The sequence below is a fragment of the Micromys minutus genome (assembly GCF_963924665.1).
Source record: "Micromys minutus genome assembly, chromosome: 8".
Lineage (NCBI taxonomy): Eukaryota > Metazoa > Chordata > Mammalia > Rodentia > Muridae > Micromys > Micromys minutus.
The window spans coordinates 10,333,346-10,357,035 of record NC_137977.1 but is presented as its reverse complement, the minus strand read 5'-3'; the positions used below and the strand labels follow the sequence as shown (position 1 = coordinate 10,357,035).

General features: G+C 38.0%; 1 protein-coding gene across 1 annotated transcript in view; it reads right to left on the bottom strand.

Annotated features, from left to right (window-relative positions):
* The window catches only part of ASXL3 (ASXL transcriptional regulator 3), a gene marked incomplete at both ends in the record, with an annotated part of 168,221 nt that extends 144,955 nt beyond the window's left edge, over positions 1–23,266 (bottom strand). The window contains one exon of the mRNA XM_080920038.1: positions 23,213–23,266. Within this exon, the coding sequence (XP_080776164.1) occupies positions 23,213–23,266 (54 nt within the window). The remainder of the gene's footprint in view (positions 1–23,212) is intronic.
* Positions 23,267–23,690: the final 424 nt, after the last annotated feature.

Sequence of the window (23,690 nt, the reverse complement as noted above, 5' to 3'; positions counted from 1 at the left end):
CCACCAAGTTAAGATTTCCACAAGCACATAACATTTTCCAAAATCAGGACATTACAATGGAGATATTAAATATAACATCTAACTCTCAGGCCTTGTCCAGATATCTGACACTTAACATCCACCATTCCCTTGAACTCTAGGAAAATTGTTTAAGCAGTATGCTTCCACAATAAAATCTGCCAAACCTGGCATTAATTAGTGCACCTGCTTAAGGACATTCTTTCCAATATACTGAAGGCCTCAGGAGATCAAGGACCTTGGTCCTATTTACATCTCCATCCCTAGACTGCAGCAGTGCTAAATAGGTTCAAAAAAAAAAAAAAAAAAAAAAAAAAAAAAATGAAGACCAAGATAATTTGGAGAGAGGGTGTGATTAATGATTAATTCTGTATTTGGAATGTTTTATAGAATAATGATTTTAGATTATGAGTTTCAGAACCAGATAAACCAGGAGCCCCTAAGCTACTATCTGATGTTAGATAATATGTTTAACCACCTGAGTCTCAGTTTCTTCACTTCATCATTCATAACTGTTTCCTGAGGACTGAATGAGAGTGAATGGGAAGCACTTATCTTTCCAATGAGCCCAATGACTTCCTACAACAATGACAGTTAATAAGCTAATAGCATTGGGGGACAGTTTGTATTCAGCCTTGGAACACAAATCTTGTCAATACCTTCCCATCTCTATAAAAAGGGGAAGTTTTAAGATAATGATGGGCAGTAGATATTGTTATGTTGCCCAAATATTCTTAGTCCTCATCCCCTAGCCATGACCAAATGTGTTCCAGCAGAGATTCACAGGGAGCCTCCTGTGAGCCTGGCAGGTGTAATGTTTTCATTATACAGAAAAAAGGTAAAGAGGGAAAGACACCTCAAAGATACATACACCCCAAGAAGTAAAAGTGATAATCATCATTTAAGTGCTATTTTGTATACATACATGCATATAATGTGCATGGAAAGATAAATCTTCCATAAGGAAGGAATTCTCTGTGAGAGAACTCTGTAGCAAATCTACCTCAGGCAGAATCCACTGCTTGCTAAAATATCTTATTCTGTGCATCAAAGAAAATTTGTATTTTTCTCTTAGTTCCAAGTATTAATAGTTATATTTGAATATAAAATAATTGTCTAATATGAAATACAAAATCTATGTCTAAACAGATAATGTAGAAACAAACTATAGGGCAAGAGAGATGGCTCATTGGTCAAGTGTGTTTGCTATTCTTCCTGAAGATACAAGTTTGTTTCCCACCACCCACCTTACAATTGCTTGTATCTATAAATCCAGAGGATCTGACCACCCCTTCTAGCCTCTGTGGGTATGTATACACACAGATATTTAAAATAAGATGAATAAACTATGTTGAATAAATTGATAAATAACTTTCACTAATTATATAGTCACACAATCTGCTATTGTGAGTTTTTAACAAGACTGGGGACAAATATCTGCCAGTTTTTAGGTTATATTCTTTCAAATCCACATCTTAAAATACACATCTTTAAAAACTGATACTCATTAAAATATATTGACTGTATGCTATGAGAAAGTACATAATAAAAGAAGAATATCAATTGCTGTCTGTCTCTCACAGGTGCATGACTACAAGATAATACAACACCCGCTCTTGTTAGCAGCCACTTCACAAACACACTCCATGAAAACTTCCCAGTTTTTGACACTTTCATCTAAAATTCTAATGCTACAATTAGAAATGTGAGATGTGTTTTCCTAAACGGACACATATGTGCATTATATGTGTATATATAAATATATGCATTTCAACATATACATCTTTCTCTACCCTACTTATATTTAAATCCATTTGAGTAGACTCTCAAATCTTACTAGTCACAAATATTTCTTTCCAATACATTGCTAAATACCCACAAAAATCTCCTCCACAAGATTTCCTCAGAGCCCTGAAGAAAAATCTATGGAAACAATCAGTGATCCTGCGTAATTTTATCCATTTAACTGCTGTCTACTTGTTTAAGCTTATAAAGTTTATCTGGAGTCATTCTGTGGTCCAGCTGTTCAGGTTCCTTTCCTTTCCTCCAACACACTCAAATTGGGTGGTGGAAAACAAGTCTGGGGCTGGCAGTGGAGACCAGTTCCCAACTGATCATGAATACTCAATCAATATTCTTGGCTATACATTTTCAATCTGCTGCAGAGCCATTTAATTATACTATCAGCCAGTTCATAATTGTACATCTCTCTTAAAAGAGTTTCACAATAGAATCAAGTAAAATGAGTGGCAGAAATTTAACTCTAACAGGCATATCTTCCTGATGTGTAAGTCTAATAATCCTATCAAAAGTAAATTAATTTAGTTTGACATGAATTAGCTGAAAGAATCCATCATGCCTCCCAGGGATCTTACTTCCATTTGTAAATGCTTTTATAGCCATCTGTCTCATAATTTTTAGAATTTACTCAGAGTTGAGATAAGGCTTAACAGTTCTGATTTCAAAGGTTTGACCCTCTTACCTTCTTAAAAACAATACAGAGGTCTGGAGATATGGCTTAATGGGTAAAGTGCTTGTTATACAAACCCAGGGAACTCAGTTTAAATTTCCATGTTTCCGGACATAATAATACACATCTGTCCTCCCAAAATTCCCAAGGGAGATGAGACAGCAGAATCTGCAGAAGATTAAGGTTAATCTAGTTTGTATTTGATGATGAGAAATGAAAAAAATCATGCTTTAAGTTGGGTGGAAGGCAGGGACCAACACCTGGGATAGTCCTCTGATTTCCATAAGTATATTTTGGAACATATGATTCTGTACTCACTCCTATAAGCACATGTAGATATACAAATATATTAATGTATGTCATATGTATAACACAAAGAGACAGACAGATACACCTTTTTAAGCTAATAGCAAATACTGACAATCAGTTATTCTCTATCAAGTCTCATGGTACCATGAGTAAATAAATAAATTTATAAGTAATGCTTATAAGTACATTTACTCCTCACAATAATAGCTCCATCACACAGGGACCATTATCAACCTCAGCTTTTACATGGTATGTGAAAATATAAGATGCTTTCATTGGTAAGTAGCTCACTGAATAATATAGATGACCCGAGACTTACCTTCAGTAGCTTTTCATTTGGAGGATGGTTGTATGCTCTTAGAATCCCAAAGCAGAGCTGGCTACCCAGTTTTCCTAGATCAGTGAACTGCAGTTTCAGTGAGAGACCCTGTCTCAGAAACTAATCTCTATTCACAGATCTATTTGCAGACATTTTTCCATGGCCTGTCAGCAAACTCCTTCATTGTTCCCTATTTGCTCTGCAGTTAGGGTCATTTCTCTCAGCATTGCTTTTGTTCCTACAGCTTTTTAATGAATCCTGCACCAATTCAAAAAAAAATTGAACATACCATAGAATGTTTCAAAACACAGAAATACTGCCAGATAATGACATTTCTCTGACTAGGCCAGAGCCTTGTCCTAATACCAATACCATTTTAAAATGTAGAGTTAGGAAACTCAAACTAGTAGAGCGAAAGAATGAGAGTCTATCAGATTAACTAAATGTCTTATATTTCCAAAGTAACAGAATTGCCTCATAACAAAGTATTTAGAATCTCTGGTAGAAATGGGATCTTTAATGAGTATTTTATAAGCCAAGCACAGAATGTAACAAGACATGAGGTTTCATCATAACATTCAATATAATTATTGGAAATTCACCAGGTAGATTGGCCTAAGATCTAACATGATAGAATGATAACTATATTCCCCAATTACAGTTTATTTATATTCCTAACTGTATCCCTAACTTATATTTCTAACAATAACTCTAAAATTCGGATATACAGATGGCAGGCTAAGGCGTTTATCAACTATGTTTGCCTACAAGAAGATGCAACCCTGTGATTGTGAGGATAGAACACAGTGGAGTCCATGTTCAAAGGCATCCCTTAGATGAGTAATAGTCTGAAGCAGGAATTTCTGGGATGATGGTAATCACTAAAGTGTACTAGTGTTAACAGTAGTAGATAATAGTTAACTCGGGGAATAAAACCTCAAACAAAGAATTTCCCCATTCAGACTGGCCAATGGCCATATCTGAGAGATTGTCTGGCCTGGTGATGTGGGAATGCCCAAACCACTATGGTTGATACTGTTTGTTGGCAAGTAGGTCTGGGCTATAAGTGGGGTCAGAATGACATAGTCAGCAAGCAGCATTGTTCAGTGGCTTCGCCTTCAAGTCCCTACCCTGCATCCCTCAATGCTGCCCTGGGACTTGGGAGTATAAGCAGAAGTGATCCTTTCTCTCCAATAAGTTGCTTTTGATAAGAGTGTTTTACCATAGCAACAGAAAGGCAAATTGAACTCTATATCAAAAAATAAAGTAGAGAGTATCTAAGGAAGACAACTGGTGTTGACTTCTGGCCTAAACACAAATAAGCACTCAAAGAGACAAACATTCAGATATATAAAGTGTTCATATGCACATACCCATAAATCAAGTCAACATTCATGCTACATGGAAATACCCAGCATTAACTAATACTACCAAGGAAGGTAAATAGAGTTGTATGTTCTTCTCTAACTTCTGAATGACTTCAAAGATTTATTTTTTATTTTAAGTGAACGGATGTTTGACTTGCTGTGACTCTTCGTACCACATCACAAGCAATGCTTGAGGAAGCCCATTGGATCTCCCAGAACTGTGAATCCAGAGAGTTGTGGGCCACTGTGCCAGGACTCAAACCCAGATATGCTCTAAGAGTAGCCAATGCTCTTAGGCACTGAATAACTTCTCCAGTACTATGACTCCTGAACTGAAAATTGTAAATGGCTTTTAAAGTCTTTAATTTGTATTCTTATTAGGTATTCTTGTAAAACCTAATAAATCAAGTTTATCATATCATTTATATACCATGATAATTGTGCATATATTATACTTACTTTATAGTTAATAATAATTACTTGGACCTCAGTTCCAAAAATACACAGACATGAATACTCTGAAACTGAAACAGTCATATGCCACATTTTATAATACACAGCAGCAAAAATGAAATAGAGGTGGACTGATTTTCTCTGAAGCAAACATCAATCATCATTCAATCTAAGTCAAGAAAACTTCTTAGCAATATCCATGACCACTGGTATGAAATGACACGGCATTCAGATTTATCTGCCAGAAAGAATTAGCTGTAAAATGTATCTTTAGATAATTATATACAATGACTGTTGTTTGGAATTGTGTGATTCTGCCCACTTACATGTCAACAGAGGACAAAGATAATAGTGCTTATGATGCCGCAGTTCACAGTGAGCTTTTATCCCAACAATTGCATCCCATCACCCTCAAGCAATTTGCTAACAAATATTTACCAAGCATATCCATATACCATAATGAAATGAGATAAAGCACTATTATCTCTACAGATACTTGACTCTAGCCTAACAAGAGTCAGGAAAAAATAGGGGTCGGGGAGAGCTTGAACAGAAAGAAACAAAGCTGTCTGTTCTTAAACTTCGTTAAAACGTGCTCTCCTCTATAAAAAAAATGGTGTCTGCCTGCCCTGATCCCAACCATGCTTGTTTGTTGAAGAGATGAGTAATGGTAGAATAAAGAAATGGCTGGAGATGGATACCAGAAGAGGGCCAATCATTGATCTTTTCCATAGTATTATGTGAGTCTAAACTTTTGGTTAATGGTGTCATAGTATAGGGAATGAGATCATTGTGGCCATGTTCCTCTCTCTGTGGGCAAAGGAGGTTCAGCTGATAAGTCTGCAGTGTGGTCAGCAATGGGAGTTTCAGAAGACAATTTTTATAGACTACATATGGTACCAGCTATCTCAGTGCTAGCCAAGCTTTCCGGACTGTTTTCTGGCCAAGCAGTTTAAGCTGTATGCTGAAAATATGAAGACTACATTGATCAGAGCACACCGAAGAGTTGGGTTCAATCGTTCAACCCATCAATATTTATTGATATGAAACATGGCTGGATCTTATTAACAGAACAAAATATCAAAACTTAACTTTACCAACACAGGATTCCTTATGAAATCAGATAGTCCTTAGTGCTTCCAATTGCCCCTACACTGATTTTACAAGATGAGTTCTGCTTACCACGAGACTGAGAGCTAATCGTTCTATAGGACCTCATCTTAGCACCAGGATAAAAATAATATTAGCAGTGATGTGATCAACATATTTATATTCTTTAGTAGGGACTATATAGATAAGCCACAGATAAGCCAATTCTAAATTAGCCCTTGCAGGATGTCTTACTCACACTTCTCATACAGCTTGCTGTTTGACATTACTCAATTATATACAAAGAGAAATTGTATCAGACAGTATTCTTTTATGTTAACTCAATCAACTAGGAGCAGTGGGAGTTGGTTTCTCAAGGAGCCAGTTCCCCCAGTATAACATATCTATAGGAAAGCTCTGCAAGTAATAGAGACTACCTTTTTTTTTTCAAGCTTAGACCATAAGTACCCAATGTAGAACATATTAGATGATTATCTGTTCCCAAGTCTGTGCAGAGTGTGTATAATGAGAAACATGAGTGGGGAGATAACGTTTGTTTTGTGTTCCCCCACACTGAAAGGTGGCCTTGCTTGTAAGAATCAGGATTAAATGCCTACACTGATGTATAAAGGCCAAAACTGTTAGTAGAAATTAAAAGTTCTTTGAAAATGAATGCCTTCTGCAGCTAATGTATGCCAGTATTCAAATTTAAAGTCAGGGCTTGTGTATAACTGCACCACACTTGAGGAAATTTTTCTGGTGTAGAATCCGGGGTAGAGATTGTTCACCTGAGTTAAAATGGTTAATAGGGAGTCTATTAGTAGTTAGTTGTTGCTGTCTACTGTATCTAGAGAAAAATCTCATCAGAAATCTGAGCAACAGTGAGCTCTCTGTGGACTTGGGTCTCTGAAGCAGACTGATAAGGAAACAAAGCCTTTACTGCCAATGCTTTTTACCAGCACTCACCTAAAGTAAAGGGAGCGGGAGTTTGGAAAGATGGAGGGGTGGGTATGGGAAGAGAGAGAAGGGAGGGAACAAGGGAAGGCTGAAATGCTGACTTTCCTCTTCCTTATGTCAGAAAGATCCGTCTGGCTTCACCTTTTCAAATGAGACACAATTTGTCTTTTCTTGGAAACTTGAAGACATTAAAAAATGTCCCAAAGTCCCTTCCTATCTCAAATATCTTGGAATTTAATTCTGGTTAACAATAATCGCTCTGTTCTTGCTGGATCAAAACTGTTTCTCTTCAGAAGACAGATGGGAAGGAAAGCAATTATTTTATAAGGGAAAAATATAAACAGATTTATCTAAGAAGGAACACAGAAGCATTTTCCTAGGAATAAACAGTTTCTCTATTATTTTCTGTCGTTAAATATCCTAGTGAAAACACTAGACAGAAACACTGAAAATTGCTTTAACATTAAGTAGAAAGGGAAAAAAGGGAGGAAGTTAGCCTTATATACCTAATCTACTTTTAAATGCATAATTAAACATTTGCTGTATCTTAAACACAGTTACAAGTTAGCCTATAATAAAAAACTGGTGTACTACAAAATTCTGGATCTGTCATTATCGACCAGGATATGTAGCAGAGAAGACAACTCCAACTGTCTGGGGATCTACAGAAACATTAATTTGCACATAGTCTACTTTAACTAGGTCCCACTTGCCACTAGCTCCTGCAGTTAACCCAGCTAGAGCAGAAGTGGCCAAATCAAACGCAGCCTAAAAAGATCAAGTAAGGAGTAATAAAAAGTGTTTGCCATTATGCCTAACTTCAAGACAGCAAAGAAGTATAACCCTACCATCTGTTGCCAAGGAGGCAAAAGAAAAGAACTGCATACTGATTTGCTGACCCTTAAAACGATTTTATTGCCCATGCTTTAAAGACAAAGGCTTCCTTAGTGACTCAGTGGAAGATGATCTTTTTTCAGATAGATTGTTTTCGTCAACATAACAGTGTGTTCACATACACATGTGGGTAAAATTATAAGATGGTGAGTTTTATTGATGTTCTTTTGCTAGTTTTTGCATCATTCTGGTTTTCTGCATGATAACCCTCATGAGATCAATCACTCATGTGCTGTAACCCTTAATCATTTATATCTAGCAGAAATATTATAGACGTTTATGAAAACAACTGAATGATTAGACTTTATTGAGCAAGGTCTTCATTGTGCACCAAGGTTTTTAACAAATGCTTAAAACAATGTATTTAATTTTCAACTATTCATTTTATACTAAGAAGTGAAACTCAATGAGCAATGTATCTGAAAACTAAAATTTATGCTCATTAAGATTAAAATCAATTCATTATGCACTCTTGCCCATAAATATTTGTCTTTTTCCTAGGACCACAAGCATGTTGCCCCTGTTCAGTTTCTTTGATTGGCTGGTAAAGATGTTATGAGCAAAACTGTCGGGGTCAACAAGCACTTCAGGCCTCTGGGCTATAGAGATAATGTTTTATAGTGTTCTCACCCATATTATGCTGCTGTTTATGTGATTCTTTGTCTTGTTTCCAACTAAAGATCTGTGTAGATGTAGAATCAAGGTGTTTTCATGATTCAACACCCGAAGCACTTCTTCCCAGATTTCAGTGATTCAATATCAACTCTGAGCACTTCAAACCTCCCTCCCTTCCTTTCTTCCCCTCTCTTTCTAGCCCCCCCATCTCCCTGAAAAAAATGAAGATGTGAAATTTCCACTAACAGAGGGAAATTTCAAAGAAGGTGAAGAAAAGCCAGAAATGTTGTGAATCACTATGTCTGACTCACTAGGCTATGAGAAAAGTGCTGTTGAATGAACAGCAGGACATGCCAAGTATACACTGTGTAGGTTTCGAATCTGTGTAGAATCCACAGACTCCCACGTGAAGTAAAGAGCCACTAGCTGATTCATCAAACCTTATCACACCACTCAGACAGAAGAGCACAGATTCATTTCAGGGAGAAAAAGGGACCTATTCTCTGTAGTTATTTTAGCATCCTCTAATGCCCATGGCCAATTCAGGAATAAAGGGTAGCATTTCCAACAATGAATAAAAACATTTACTGAATTCAGAAAGTACCTGGAAGCTTCAGTAATACATACTTCAGTGAGCTAAGACCTAAATAGACCAGATCCAAGCTATTTTAAATTATGCCATAAATCTATACGGAGACCACTCATAGACCACTATAAAGCAATTCATCTGTGGGGGAAAATAGGACAGAAACCATCCATTGTAAATTCTGGTTCTTCACTGGGGAAGTGGGTTTTAGTTGGAACTCACCATTTGTAGGTTTAGTGCCTTTGCAAAAAGATGCTTCTACTCTACCATTGTTTAGTTCCAGATCAAGAGTATAAACACCATACCAGAAACCAGAGGTGATGTTGTATAAACTTTCCATGGAATTCCCTCCTTTCCCATTTACAAGTGAGTAAGTTCACCCATCATCCTTGTAACATGGCATTTCCCAAGTTTGCTTGCCTTTTGCCTTTCCTCATTACTAGAAACATCTCTCTCTCTCTCTCTCTCTCTCTCTCTCTCTCTCTCTCTCTCTCTCTCTCTCTCTCTCTCTCTCTCTCTCTCTCTCTCTCTCTCATGCACTCGATCTCTCCTCTCTGCAAATCAGTCATACCACCTTAATCTTGGCCAATGGCCCCTCAGCCAAGTAAAGGGAACATAAAAGATTCCATGGGCTTGACATTTTAAAGTGACAGGAAGAGAAAAGAAAAAGGAGGCATAAGGGAAAGAGTGCAGATGTTCTTATTCAAAGTACAGCTCAGCTTGAAGGATGTGGGTGCAAAGAGCCTAGAGCAGTCATGTCCTGACCGAGACACTGAGAAATGTACAGATACATAGGTGACTTCCTCTAACTTCTATCCTCTTACAACTGATGTACATTGTCAGATTTCTCAATTATATTAAACTAATTTGAATTAATCTTACTTCAGTTGCTATTCAGAGAAACGTGACAAACTAATTAATTCTCCAGCTTTTTTGTTTGTTTTCTTTTTTGTTTGTTTTGTTATTTTTTGTTTTTTTTGTTTGTTTGTTTGTTTGTTTGTTTTTGGTTTGTTTGTTTGTTTCACCCTTTTGGCTTTTTTTTTTTTTTCCTTTTGGATCACAAGTGATATTCCAAATGTCTCCTGGGTTTTTTTCACAGGATTTGGCATTATAGTACATGTAAGTTTTATACTCCAGTTTATGCTTTCAAATACCCAACAATAACTAGTTTCATGAAGCATCACTGCTAATAGGTGGTTTATAAGTTAGTTCAGTTTTCAACACTATACCAAGTTCTGGAAGTTACTGACTTATTAAGAAAAAAAAAAAGGTTATTTTGGCTTATACGTTTTAAAGGCTTCAATCCACCACTGATTGGTCCCTGAGACATTTGGATCTGGGACCTACATAGACTGTCAAGTTAGGCATGGCAGAGGATTCTATTAAATTGACAGCAAGAAAGGGAGTGGAAACAGAGACCAGAGCCCCATAGTCCTACTTGAGAGTTTGCTTTCCCATGGACTAAGGAGTCCCATTAGGCCCCACTTCTTAAAAACACAAAGGTTAGGGGATACACTTTCAATACATGATTCACTAGAGAATGTTCTATGTCAAACAACAGCACTGTTGAATAGTGACAGTAATCCTTTGTTGTAATTTAGAAATTAAAATCTGAATGATAGATTCTAAAAGAAGAGTCTAAAACTACAGTTGTTGGTATTTTATTTACACATACAATTTTTTTTCTTTGAAAATATTCCTAATCTGTGTTTTATTTGATATACTACCCAATTACTTTCTTCTAACAGTTATGAACTTTCTGCAAATTTTAACTGTATCTTACTAAAATAGCATGCATAGAATTTCAGTTTCGGTTATATAATTCAATTGAACTCCCCAAATTTACATTTACAGAAAAAAATCTCTGACCAAAGAATTTGAAACCAAAAAGTTATTTTCTTTCTATTTTTTTTTTTTTCATTTTTATGAAGTCAGTTAACCAATGGTCATGGTATGTATCATAGTTCATTCACATCATACTTACCATGCTAATGGCCAAGTGAAAACTAACTTTCAAATCATCAAGTTACACTAATTCTGAAGTAAGCCTCACTCCTAGTGGGCTGAGTATAGACACAGTTTAAATCCACACATCATCTATGTGGTTGTTGGAAGATCTAATCTACTTGTTCTCTACAAGAGCAACTCAGCCATGGCATGAGGACTTTAGTTCTGAGCAGTTCCCAATAGTAACTTTTCAAGTCCCTGTCTACCTTTTCCCATCTAGTTCTATACAGAAACAAGCTGATGTCTTCTAGGTGGAAGCCCCTTGCCCTCTAACTTCTGGATAGTTTTACGGAATAAACAAGTCAGAATGTCTCCCTTCACTGCTCCTCCTTGCATGCTGAAGGCTATGGTCTACAACCCAAGGTCCCAGTTTTCATCACATAGCCTTGTCCTAGCAATACCACTCTACTTTTCTCCACCCTGTAAGTCTGTGGATTGCAACAACTTCCTGACGCTATCCTTGTTATATCCACAATTCATGGTTATCTTCTACTTTTTACTAGCTTTCTTAATCACCTCTATAAAATAATACATTCTATTTCAATCAGAGATTAAGATGGACTTAAGGGGGATGACATGAACCAAATTTCTTTTTAAATAAGTGGTTAAGCTAGAATGAGAGAGAGAGAGAGACAGAGAAACAGAGAGAGAGACAGAGACACAGAGAAACATACAGAGAGAGACACACAGAGAGAGACACAGAGAGATACAGAGACAGAGATTCCATTGGTTATGACTACCTGTAACTAGAGTTCCAGAGAATGTGACATCATTATTTGGCCTCTGTGATCACCTGCATGCATGCGATGTACAAAAATATACCCAGGCATTTGTGTGCATGTTAGCATAGAACACTCACACAATAAGTATATAAACCTTTAAAAATAATTGGCAGTGTTAAAATGAGGATATAAAGGAGGAAATAAAAATATGGGGGGGACTTTCAACTAGAAAGTCAGGATATTACAAATAGAAGTGACAAAGAAGAAGTACATGACACTAAGGATATTTGTAAATGTCACCTCTTACTTCAGATAAAGGATTCAAGGAATCAATATTGAACTAACATCCAAACTTCTTGAGGACTAATTTCATAGTATGTAAAGCTATGTAAGCTGCCACGTGGGGGAAAGCAAAAAATAGTCCTACCCAGCTGTAAAGTCTATGAACCATAATGACTAATCTAGCAAGAGATTCCCAATGGTGCAATAGCAGCACACATATCTTGGAAGTAACCAAAGCTGTCTAATTGGAGTTAAGGCCCTCTTAGCAGGCAGGAATTCTTGCCTGGTACTGTAAACCTAGTAAACTGTGGCTGATGAAATAGTGGATCTTAGAGGAGAACCTACTACTGCCATGTTTCCTAAACCAGCATAATTTGTAACTGAATTCCAAATTCTTACCCTTATTCTCAAAGATAAGTGGCACTGTTCCCTATGTTGCAATCTAAGGAGTTACTTTTTGCCAGAGATGGGTACTATTAACAAAATCCACACTTGGTCAAAATGCAGAAAAACACAGATGCTAGGGATACACAACAGCAACTAGTTAATTCATAATACAACCCCTACACCTACGGCTTAGGGTAACACCCTGCTAGAAAGGGCAGAAAGATTGTAAGAACTGAAGGCTAGGATGTCTGTTATGAAATGTTGCCTTCTATATAGGACAAGAAATCCTGTACTCATAAAATCTTCATGACACAATAGCCTAAGGAAGGTCAGAACAAGGTAACACTAGATCACATGACAGCATGGATTGGGGGAATCTCATATTACCCTACTTCAAAATGAAGAATTAGAGAAAATGAATGACTGATGCCACAGAAAGAAATCAGTCTTGTCAAGTGATGATCCCAGTGACAGCTGATCTAATCTCAAGTGGTCAGTCATAATCACACATACATACTGCACTAACTGGACTATAGATGGATCTAGAGGTAGATATAGTTGTAGCTGTTGATGTAGAAGTAGATAGAGATCTGGTATTTAGAGATAGAGATAGAAACAGAGGTATATCCCCTCCCATGTCCATTTCTCTATCTAAACTTTCAAAATTGATTTGCAATATAATTATGTATGACAAAGTCAACACATTCATCCTGTACAGGATTAGAGAGTCATTTTTCTATTGTTCCTACATAATCTTTCCCTCATAGTCTACAGGTGCTAAAGTTACTAAATGTTAAGGGAAAATGTACCAGACTTAAAAGAACTTACACACTGCTTAGAGTACAATCCAGTAAGTTCTATATGAAATTGTGATTCACAGGAAGTTGGTGACAATTAAATATATCCTAAGCACCAAACAAAATAAAAAGAAATCTACAGAAAAACACTAAAGGAAGAATATTAAAACCACAAAACTTAATGATGAAAAGAATGTGAAACAACTATCAGATATAAAAATAATAATACCTAATAAAGTATAACAGGTTCACAATATATCAAGTATCACATTCACTTATATAGGAACACAAGAAATATTCCTATCTCAAAGGTTAACCACTGTTGGCTTTTAGAATTAGCTAAACTATCACTCACAGGAAAATAAAACATGGGATCTATTAAGTTTTCCTATGGTTTTTAAATGGGAGACAGCATGAGCTTCATGGAGCAATGCCTTTCTTTTTAAATTGCAGTTCATATATTTAGGAAATGATGTTTCAATGCACCTATCTCATCATCTTTTTATCAAATTGTTTCTAAATTAAAATTCACTTTATAATGAAAGGAAGGATTATAGAAATAGTTAGGAGTGATCCAAAGAGAAGCCATTCCTTTAACCATTATTTTCTAATTGCTATATGTCATGTGAGTCTGTGTCTCAAAATTACACAGCTCAGTTGGTTAAGTGTCTGCCTCACAAGCATGAAGTCATGAGCTAAATTCCCACTACATAAATCTCACTACTTATGTAGTGAAACTGGAAAGGAGCAGGTTCAGTGATACATCGTTTCTTTAAAACATATAGCAAGTTGTATTTACATACTGTGTGTGTATGTGTTAACAATTAATAAGAAAGCATGTGTTTTAAAGAAAGAAAGAGGCTTTATGAAAGGGTTCTGTGGAAGAAAGGGGATATAAGAAATAATGTAATTAAATAATAATCTTAAGAATTTAAAAAATATTTTAAAAATTAAGTAGAAAACAATAGAGAGAGACACCATACATTGATCTCCAATCTCCATACACACGTTTGGAGACACATAGAAACTCACATGTACATATAATTATAAAAATAAATGTATAATTTTAAATCAACAAAATGACAATGTTTAATAAACATTTTAAGCGAGAGCCCATTCACTATAGGGAAAGACTATGTTTAGACCCAGAAGGCTTCAGATTAAGTTTTTAACAGAAAAATAAAAACTCGTGTTAAACACCTCAGGAGGAAGAAAAATGTAGAGCAACGATCATATTGTTCACTGAAATTTAGAATAAGCTCCTAAGCGTAACTAATGGCAAAAACTAATTTTTATCATTAAAAAAAATATAAATTCAAGAATGCAAAACAAATTGTTAAGCTACAATAGAGTTTGTATGGTGTATAGCAGTCACAGTATTCTAATTTCTACATATTGTCAAGGAAAACAGGTGTTTATCACTTTAAATGGCCCAACTATCCTGGACAGGGCTCCTCATGACTGGTGGGGTTTTTGCTTAAAACTAATCACTAAAGGCTTTAGGCAGAGAACTGGATAACAGCAGATCCCTGCCAGAAAGACTCCTTTGCAGCTCCCTTGAGATTTGAAAAAGAGATCAGAGACAAAAACTATTTGGAATGTCAGAACCAGGTAGACCTAAACTCTAGTGAATGAAAGGAGGTCCAAGGCTTAGAAACACAAATATAAGTCACTTTAACAGGCTGCCACATCCTCCTTGTGTGCATGGCACATTTGAAGAAAGTATTCAACAAATGTTTCAATGTTTCTGACAAATTTAATTTGAAGTGTTCACAGTACCTAGGGACAAACAGTGGGAATTGTTCATAGAAATCTAAAATTCAGAGGAAAAAATGAGGGTTGACATTTTCACCAGAAAAGAACTGTCAATGAGGCCACTGAGAAAGCAGGGAAATGATGAACAATGGTAATAAAATAGAAGCAGAAAAAAAAAAAAAACAAAAAAAAAAAAAAAAAAAAAAAAAAAAAAACTGGCCAAACATGTCATGATTAAAGGAACAAAGCATAGAAGGGAGGGGTCAAGCAGGGGAAACTAAAGAATGTTGGGAAAGAACCAGGACAGCAGCAACAATATTTGATGAAGCAAATTAATTGAAAATCTGGAATTAGTTAGAGAGAGAAATAAATGAGATGGAAAGTACATAGGAAACACATTATCACAATCTCTGCTTATAAAAGCTTGAAGACATTACCACATGTTTCTTTTTTCCTTAAAGAGCAGAGCTTTTCTTATAGTTTTTAGAGAAGTTTCTTTTCAGGATGGGGAGGAAGGGAATACAGAAGCTTGTAGAATCCTGGCACCCCAGAGAATAATGAGCTTCTATGATTCTGGCTGAAGAGTTTTTATATAGGAACAACAAACACATGCAAGGCATTTATTTAAACACTAAAACTAGAAAAATAAGAAATCTCTTCAGTCCATGAGGAGCCCATAATAACAAATCTGACAAATAAAATGAAACCTCAATCTATAATTTCCAGATACTAACAAAGATTCTGCATTTTACTGCTGAAATCTTAGACACACTACCCCTCTTGAGACTACGCTGACCACACTCTACCTCAGCTCTCCTCTAAGTCACAGAAAACTGGGATACATTAGCTTCTGATTTATTTGGAAATAAACTGTTACATAACAGTTGCTTAGGAAGAATAAAATACTCATCCCGAAAATACCTACTCAGAATTATTTTTAAAGTAGGTTTAACCTTATTTTTCCACACTAATACCTATTTAATGTGAAAAATAAATCCATGATAAATAATTTTATAATAAATTAAATGCATATGTACGTATGCTTAGACAAATTCTTACAATTTTAATCTTGTCACAAAGTATAAATTGCTATTCCTTGGAGAATTATTCAAGTTCCCAAAATCCTGCTGAAGCTAAGGTCTCAGATGTCATTTAAGTTACATATTTCAGCTACTAAAGTCAATGTTCTGACAGGCCCTTTGGCTCAGATCCCATGGCATGAATATGCCTTAAACCTACATAAGAATGTGTCAGAGGCCTGTTGTCAATCAACCTAAAGAAGAGGCTAGTCCCAATGTGGTATTGTCAGCTGCAGACATTAAATACAGCAACAGTTAATTGTTACACACCAAGTGGAAATACTGATAGAAGAGAGGAGGAAGGTGTCTAGGTTCAGAAGATAAAGCTGTTAATTGCCACCCTTCTGCTTCGATTTGTTTAATAATGAAAACAATGTGTCTAATCATATAATGTTTCTATTTGTTCCCTAAAGACTCTTCAGAGAAAGTTTCTGCCCAGGCTAGACTTCACCAGCTACCGACTGTGCAGGGACAAAAGAAGAGCAATCCAGGCACTTGGTGCAAATGGCTCAGAGTATTTCAGCAGACACAAACCCAGGGAGGAGTCAAGAGGTGGACTCAGAGCTTAGAGGAAAAGCAAAAACATTCAGTCCCTCAGTAGCAATAACTTCATGCAGATTCTGATGTAGTAAGGGAAAACTCAGAAGGGAGGTAAGCAAGAGGGAAAGGAGAAAGGGGACAGGAGATGGAGGAAGGACTGGAAAGAAGGAGCTCTTATAAATACTCAGCTATTAGAAGCAATGACTTTATGAGATTCCTAGGAAAATAGTTTAGAGAATATCATCCTGAGTGAGGTAACCCAGTCACAAAAGAACAGACATAATATGCAGTCAATGATAATTGGATACTAGCCCCAGAAAGCTCTGAATACCCAAGAAACAACTCACAGACCATATGAAGCTAAAAAAAAAAAAAAAAAAAAAAAAAAAAAAGGCCAAAAAGTATAAGCCTCGATCCTTCTTACACACACACACACAAAAAAGTGTATAGCACCCTCTTAGAGTGGGGTACACCTAGACCTTAAATCATCAATAATTCAAGAGCTAAGAATAGCCTTGTGGCAATTCTTGGTATTTCAAAATCATTATGTTTAATCTATACACACCAAGAAAATTTTGACTATTTCCATGTCATGTTTTATTCTATATGTACTTTATGCTCATTGTAACTAGTAAGATTTCAATGCATACTATCAAACCTTTAAAAAATCAAGTATTGACAAAATGTATCTATATAGTTTTATTCCAAAAAATGCTTTTAAAAATCTCTACATGTTCCTCTGTTTTTTTTTTTTTTAAATAAAGTTGAAAAAATACTTTAAAAAAAAAGAATAATGTAGGAGCATTTTGAGCTGCCCAAATCCTCACCATGCCTGTCAGCAGCAAATAAGTTACTTCCCAAGTCTCTAAAATGGCCATGTGGTCAAACACCAAAACTAGAGAGATGCAGGACAGAAGAAAATACTATGAAATGCTGCTACCCATCCTTGTCCCTTACGGATCCACAGGTGACACTAAACATGGCCTCGGACAGTGGCTGATCAAACTCTAACTACCTCGCTGATCTCGAGAGCATGTTTTAGGAAGCAAGCTGCAAGTCTTCATGTGTGCATTATTCGTGGACTTTTACTTTCTTTCATTTGGTAAAGGAAATCTGACATTTAATATTGTTCTTCAGACCCATTAGGACCAATCAGTGAGGCTATGCAGAGACAAGTGATTGCTAGTGTGCCCTCTTTACTGTAATAATAATAATAATAATAATAATAATAATAATAATAATAATAATAATAAAAATAATAGTCATACATTATAAGGACTAGCACATGGCCAAGCCCAGTTTCAACTGACCCATCAAGCTTCCCAAGATTGCCAGCTGCCATGTCATTTCTTTTGTCTGTGGACCTGTCAGCCTATATCTGCTTGTTCCTCTATGTCACACTCACAGTTGTCCAATCTTCTGTCCCTCACTCATCCACTGTACATTATCCTCCTTGAATATATATTTAAAACCCTCTCACCCTTTGAAGCTTCTAAACAGAAACTTGTAACATATGCCCTTGCAGATATATTTTGTATTTTAATGCATTCTGGAAAGGTTTTACAACTATTGCATTATGGCATGTTATGTGTAACCCGGTCTTTCTGAGAAGCAATGACACTCAGGTCCAGCTCTCCAAGTGTACACTGAGAAGACAGACTATTTCTGACAGCCAATAAATCATCTGCTGCCAAAGCATTTGTCAAGAGAGAAAGAGTTCTAAAATATAATCAGTTCTTAAATCCAAGTTTCATGTGCTCAAAAGGGAAAAAAGTAAGTACCTAAACACTAGGCCTAAGTTTCCCATGACTCATAATTTAAGTACAGTTGGCTTTTAGAAAGTTGAAGCTGGTCTCTTTCTAAACAAGCATGTAGGGAAGAATAGTCTTTTCTAGCTTTCAAATTCTGATGGGAAATATAAATTATGTATTTGAAAGACGAGATGATGAGAGGCAGACAAACATGGGTGGTACTAAGCAAAGTCTCAGAAAAACAGCTGAATCAAACCAAGAGGCATTGCAGTGATTGAAAACAAAATTCCATTTACAGAAATAGATGAGTCGGGATTTGGAACTGGTGAGCACATGACGTTCCTATTCATGTGAATACTGTGATTAGTATACACTGTGGGAATGATCCCAAATCAAAGTCAAAGCCACCTTTTCTGTGGAGTCCTGAGGACACCGAGAATGTGACCACCAATGGCACACTGAAAAATTCCAAGAGCAGTTACAGCCCCGTATCATATCTCAGAGAAACTGTGATGATTTCTATATCTCTAAACAAAAGACCATGTAAACAACAACTTAACGGTTAGAGCTGTTTTCTGCTTTACTGGTTTATGTTAGGAGAACATTAACAAGTTATTTAGAATGTCATGTGTTGTCCAAAAGAATCTTTATATGTAAAGTTTCCTTACACACTAACACCCTTCATGCAATTTTAAATACTTCCATATAGTCAAAACCTTCAGTAATCCTACTATGAGGACGTGTGCTCCTTATCTTCCAGCAATGAGGTAAATGTATAGTTTAAAGGAATTATATCACTAAAGGTCACCTTGAGTTGGGAAGGCAAATTGACGAGTATCTGAAAGGAAGTATATAAACTGTAAGTAAATTGTCCAGCCATGCTCAAACACCAAGCTTCTGTAAAGTCAGGCCTCTTTTCAGGTGCCCCCAAGACTAGACAAAGATTGCAAGCAATCAAACAGACAGAAGGCAGCTTGAGACACACGAGTCAATTGAATCATTATCGTAAAAGCAGCATTCTCCTCGGAACAAAGTAGAAGAAACTATCAAAAAGCAATCCTCAAAGCACCTTCATTTTTGAATGTCAAAAAGAAAGAATTATGCTAGAACAAATATATAAATAACGGTATGTTCTGGTTAAGGCAGTAACAAAGAAACCCCTCAGAGCAGTAAAACAGAGTTCGGTCAGGTCAAATCCCCATGTCTTACAGAATAGCAGGAAGATCTTTGCACAATGGTAGAAACTGTATTTATAGTAACAGAGTGAAGAGTTGAGATAAAAGCCGAAAGAATTAAAGTCAAAGCCTCAGCTCCACATGGGTTATGGTTTTGATTTTTATTCTTATTGTGGTCTGCAAATATTAAGACAGAAAACACTTCCATTTGATTGTGGGATCCTTTGAGACTCTACAACCTCAGAAGAGCACACGACACAGATAAAAAATGAATCTGGCTTGGGAGCAGACTCCATATTAAAAGGCAATGCGCAAAGTAACAACTACAACTGCAGAAGGTCTTGGGGGAGGGGAGGGAGGCTTCTTAAGGCTGAAATTCTGCAACTGATGCTGGGCAGGCAGAGAAAGGGAAACAAGGGGGGTAAGGGGGATGGCTTTACTGTCTAAAGATGGCAGCCTGTTTATAACTACTGCATTCCTGAAATTAGGAGGCGGCAAATTATGACCCCATTCCTTCTCTCCAAAGCTAAGCAAGCCCACTACAAGCAAGCATGACACGCCCGGAGGAAATCCTTCAGCTGGCCAGTATATCTCTATCTGAGACAGAATCCCTGGAGCTGTCACTCAAGAGTTACAGATCCCGAGGACTGCACACTTTTCTCACAAAGAAAGCAGTATAAAAATTCTGGTGTTAACTGGAAATTCTTCCTCGATGCAGAAAGAATTCTTCATCTTGCACATGTTTTTGTTTCTAATGGAAGCAAAGCCACATTTAAAACACAAAGCTTCGGAGCACATTTAAAATACCTTATATTGCAGTTTCTCTTCACTCCTGTCTTCTCTTATAAAGAACACATACACTCCAGTAGATTATATGTGCACAAGGCACAAACTGAAAGATTTCCTTAAAGTTAATTGGAGTGTTTATTCTTTAGTTCACTCTTGTTCTTCATCTCATTCTTAATCTTTACTTTTCAATCAGATAACTGGTTTAACATTTGATGGAGAAAGGGCTCAGGGTCCCAAACAACAGTAGAATCAGCAGGAGCATAGGAAAATATTGAATGACTGAGTCTAATTCTCAAATAATTAAAATCCATGTTTCCCTTTGAGTGTAAAGTAATACTATTAAGCATTAAAGTTTAAAAAAATACTTTATCATGCAAGTATGGAAGACAGCTTAAGTCCATACACATGCAATCACCGAGAGATGACCAAATGGATCTTTGTTTTCTCCTTTACTCACTTAAGTAAGTTACAAATCAATATAATTTATCTTTACAAAACACAAATTTCTAAAAATGATATCTCCAGAACAAATACTTGCTATTTTATCCAGTATTTTATTTCGGCTGTCACATTTTGAGCACAGAAACATTTGTACAACTACCAGGGGAAAAATAACTTGAACCAAATTGAAAAATTACCATAACTACTAGTTCAATATGTCTGGTTAAAATAGAGACATCTGGTCTATCATTAAATCTTTTGTGCTGATGACTTCTAATGTGTCTTTGCACATTAATAAACTTCGCAAAAAAAAAAAAGTCAACTTTCAAAAACAAAAGGACAGAAAACCTGAGACTATGAAATCTATTGCAAGATGTATCAATATCCCTGTTCTGTTCAGTCAAAAAGCATAGTTCTTCTGAGAATTCTTCCAGAGACAGCCAGAATACAAATGTCTGGTTCTGAATTCCATCAGAATAATGATATCTATTAAATAATTCTCTGCAGGCATGGCTAATTCATGAATCGTTATTTTTAAATATTTATAAATCAACTCATTGTGCGGTTGTTTAAAACGTATACACTGGAACTCTATAATAGCCCCTGATTGCTACTCCAAGGAACCCGAATAATGTGTTTTCAGAAGCCTTGCACACCCACACACAATTCTGAATTAATGGCCAAGCAAACAATAAGTAATGTACTTCGAAGCTAGGCAAAAAAATCCCAGTGAGAAGTCAAACTGGCATCTACTGCTTACTCCTCACATATTCCACCCACAACTAAGTTTTCTGTGCCAGACAGTTCATTAAAGAGTGGCTATCACCTGCCCATTCATCCACAGAGAGTGATTTCGTGGTTAACACAATCACAGATAAGGGCATAAATGATAACATACACCAAGACCAAATTAAGAGATAAAGAAATAAAAGAGTCTGGCCACTCCCGCTCCCAATGACCAGATTGCAATTAAAGAGGAGTTTTGTCACTTCTTGGCAGGGCAATTGGGCCAATTATCTAAAACCCTTTGCTAGAATCCATAGACATTCCAACAAGGCCCTTCAAGGAAACTCAGATAATTACTTTTGACAAATGTTCTCCTTGAGCTTAAGAGTTACTCAAAAGCTTTCTAAAATGACTAGTTATGCTAAACAATCTTTAACAATGTCAGCCCAATAACCAGCTTCGGGTCTCCACACCCACACCCCCAACCCAAAGCATGCAAACTGATTCTTTTTGGCCAATTTATAACGGATAGCAAGTTGGTGAATAAATATTTAATTTATGCAGTCAAAGCTCTATAAGGCTGAGCTTCGAAGGCAATGCCTTTCGTTCCGGTGAGACTCGCTGTACAAAATATCCCTTTACACACACACACACACACACACACACACACACACACACACACACATTTTCAGCTGTCCTTTAAATGATGGAAAAAATACAGGAAGAGACTCCCCAGGCACACACACATATAAACACACACATACATATATATGATGTATATATCATATATATATATATACACATACACATCACCCTAAACCAGGACGCCGACGCCCCTCTGGCAACCAGCATTTCTATAGACATTCTTACCATAATTAAAACCTAAGCTCTGAAACGTTAAAGAAAAAGAATACCAGGCCAGTAAAGCTGCCCAGCAAGCCAGCGGTGAAACACGCATAGCTGCAGACTTCGAATCTCCCAGGACAAATGTCACTGAACCAACTTCACCAAACATACACACACACACACACACACACACACACACACACACACACACAGGAATTGCACACGTGCAGAGAATGTAAGACACAGACACCAGGGCAGAGCACAGTACCTACAAACAGCGCGAACCCGGTACACACAAAATGTGCTTGCACAGTGTCCTCACGGAATGCACACAGGGCACACAGACACAGCGCCCTAGCCCACATGCACACGCCTTCCAAGTCCGAGTCGGACACACACGGTGCATGCACGTGTGGAAGATCTGAACTCACAAACGCGGGACACACACACAGACACCCGGACTGTTCCCGGAGTTATTGATGAAATTCCAGGGGGTGGAGGGCCGGGGAGGGAGTGGTAATTGCCACACAAAGGTCTCGGGAACGGCAGAGAGGGAAGTGCCCCGCGCCAAACGCCTTGAGATTCACCGGTTCGCGGGAGGCGCCGCGGGACTCCCAGCGCCAAGTCCGGGGAAGAAGTGTCCCGGGCGGTCCCGAGTGCGCAGGGCGCAGGGTCCCCGAGCTAATCCTGCGCCCCTCGGCGCGCGCACGCACACCAGGACCCTGGCGAGCCCACTCCCGCGGAATAACAAAGAGCCGGAGCCTGGGAGCGGGGGAGCGGGCGGCGGCTCCGGGAGAGGGCCGAGGCGGCGCGGGGCGCGGGGCGGGGCGGGACGTACCAGGCGGGCAGCCTCGGCCCAGGTGCGGTCCTTCTTCTTCCTCTTGTCTTTCATGTTTGCATCTCATTGATGGTGCTGAGGATGACGTGGGGGGGATTCCGCGGGTGCTCGGGGTGCGGGGGCCGAGACAATGACCCAGTGACCCGGTGACCCGCACTCGCGCGGCGGGGGGAGGCGCGGGTGGCGGCGGGAGGGACAGCGCGGCGGGCGGGGGTGGGGGCGCGCAGCGGCAGCGCGCGGGGTAGGGGGGGTGGCGGGACTCGGCGGGGGCGGGGCCGGGGGCGGGGGCGGCGTGGGCCGGGCTGGCTCGTGCGGGGCTCGCGCTGCGCGGCGGCCGCGGTGACAGCTTGGGGGATGCTCCGCTCGGCCCCGCGAACAACAATACACTCTGACGTCACGGGGAATGGCGCCGCACTCACACTCGCGCTCACACCGGCCTCGCGCGCGCACCCCGCGCACACTCGCCGCGCGCCCCCTC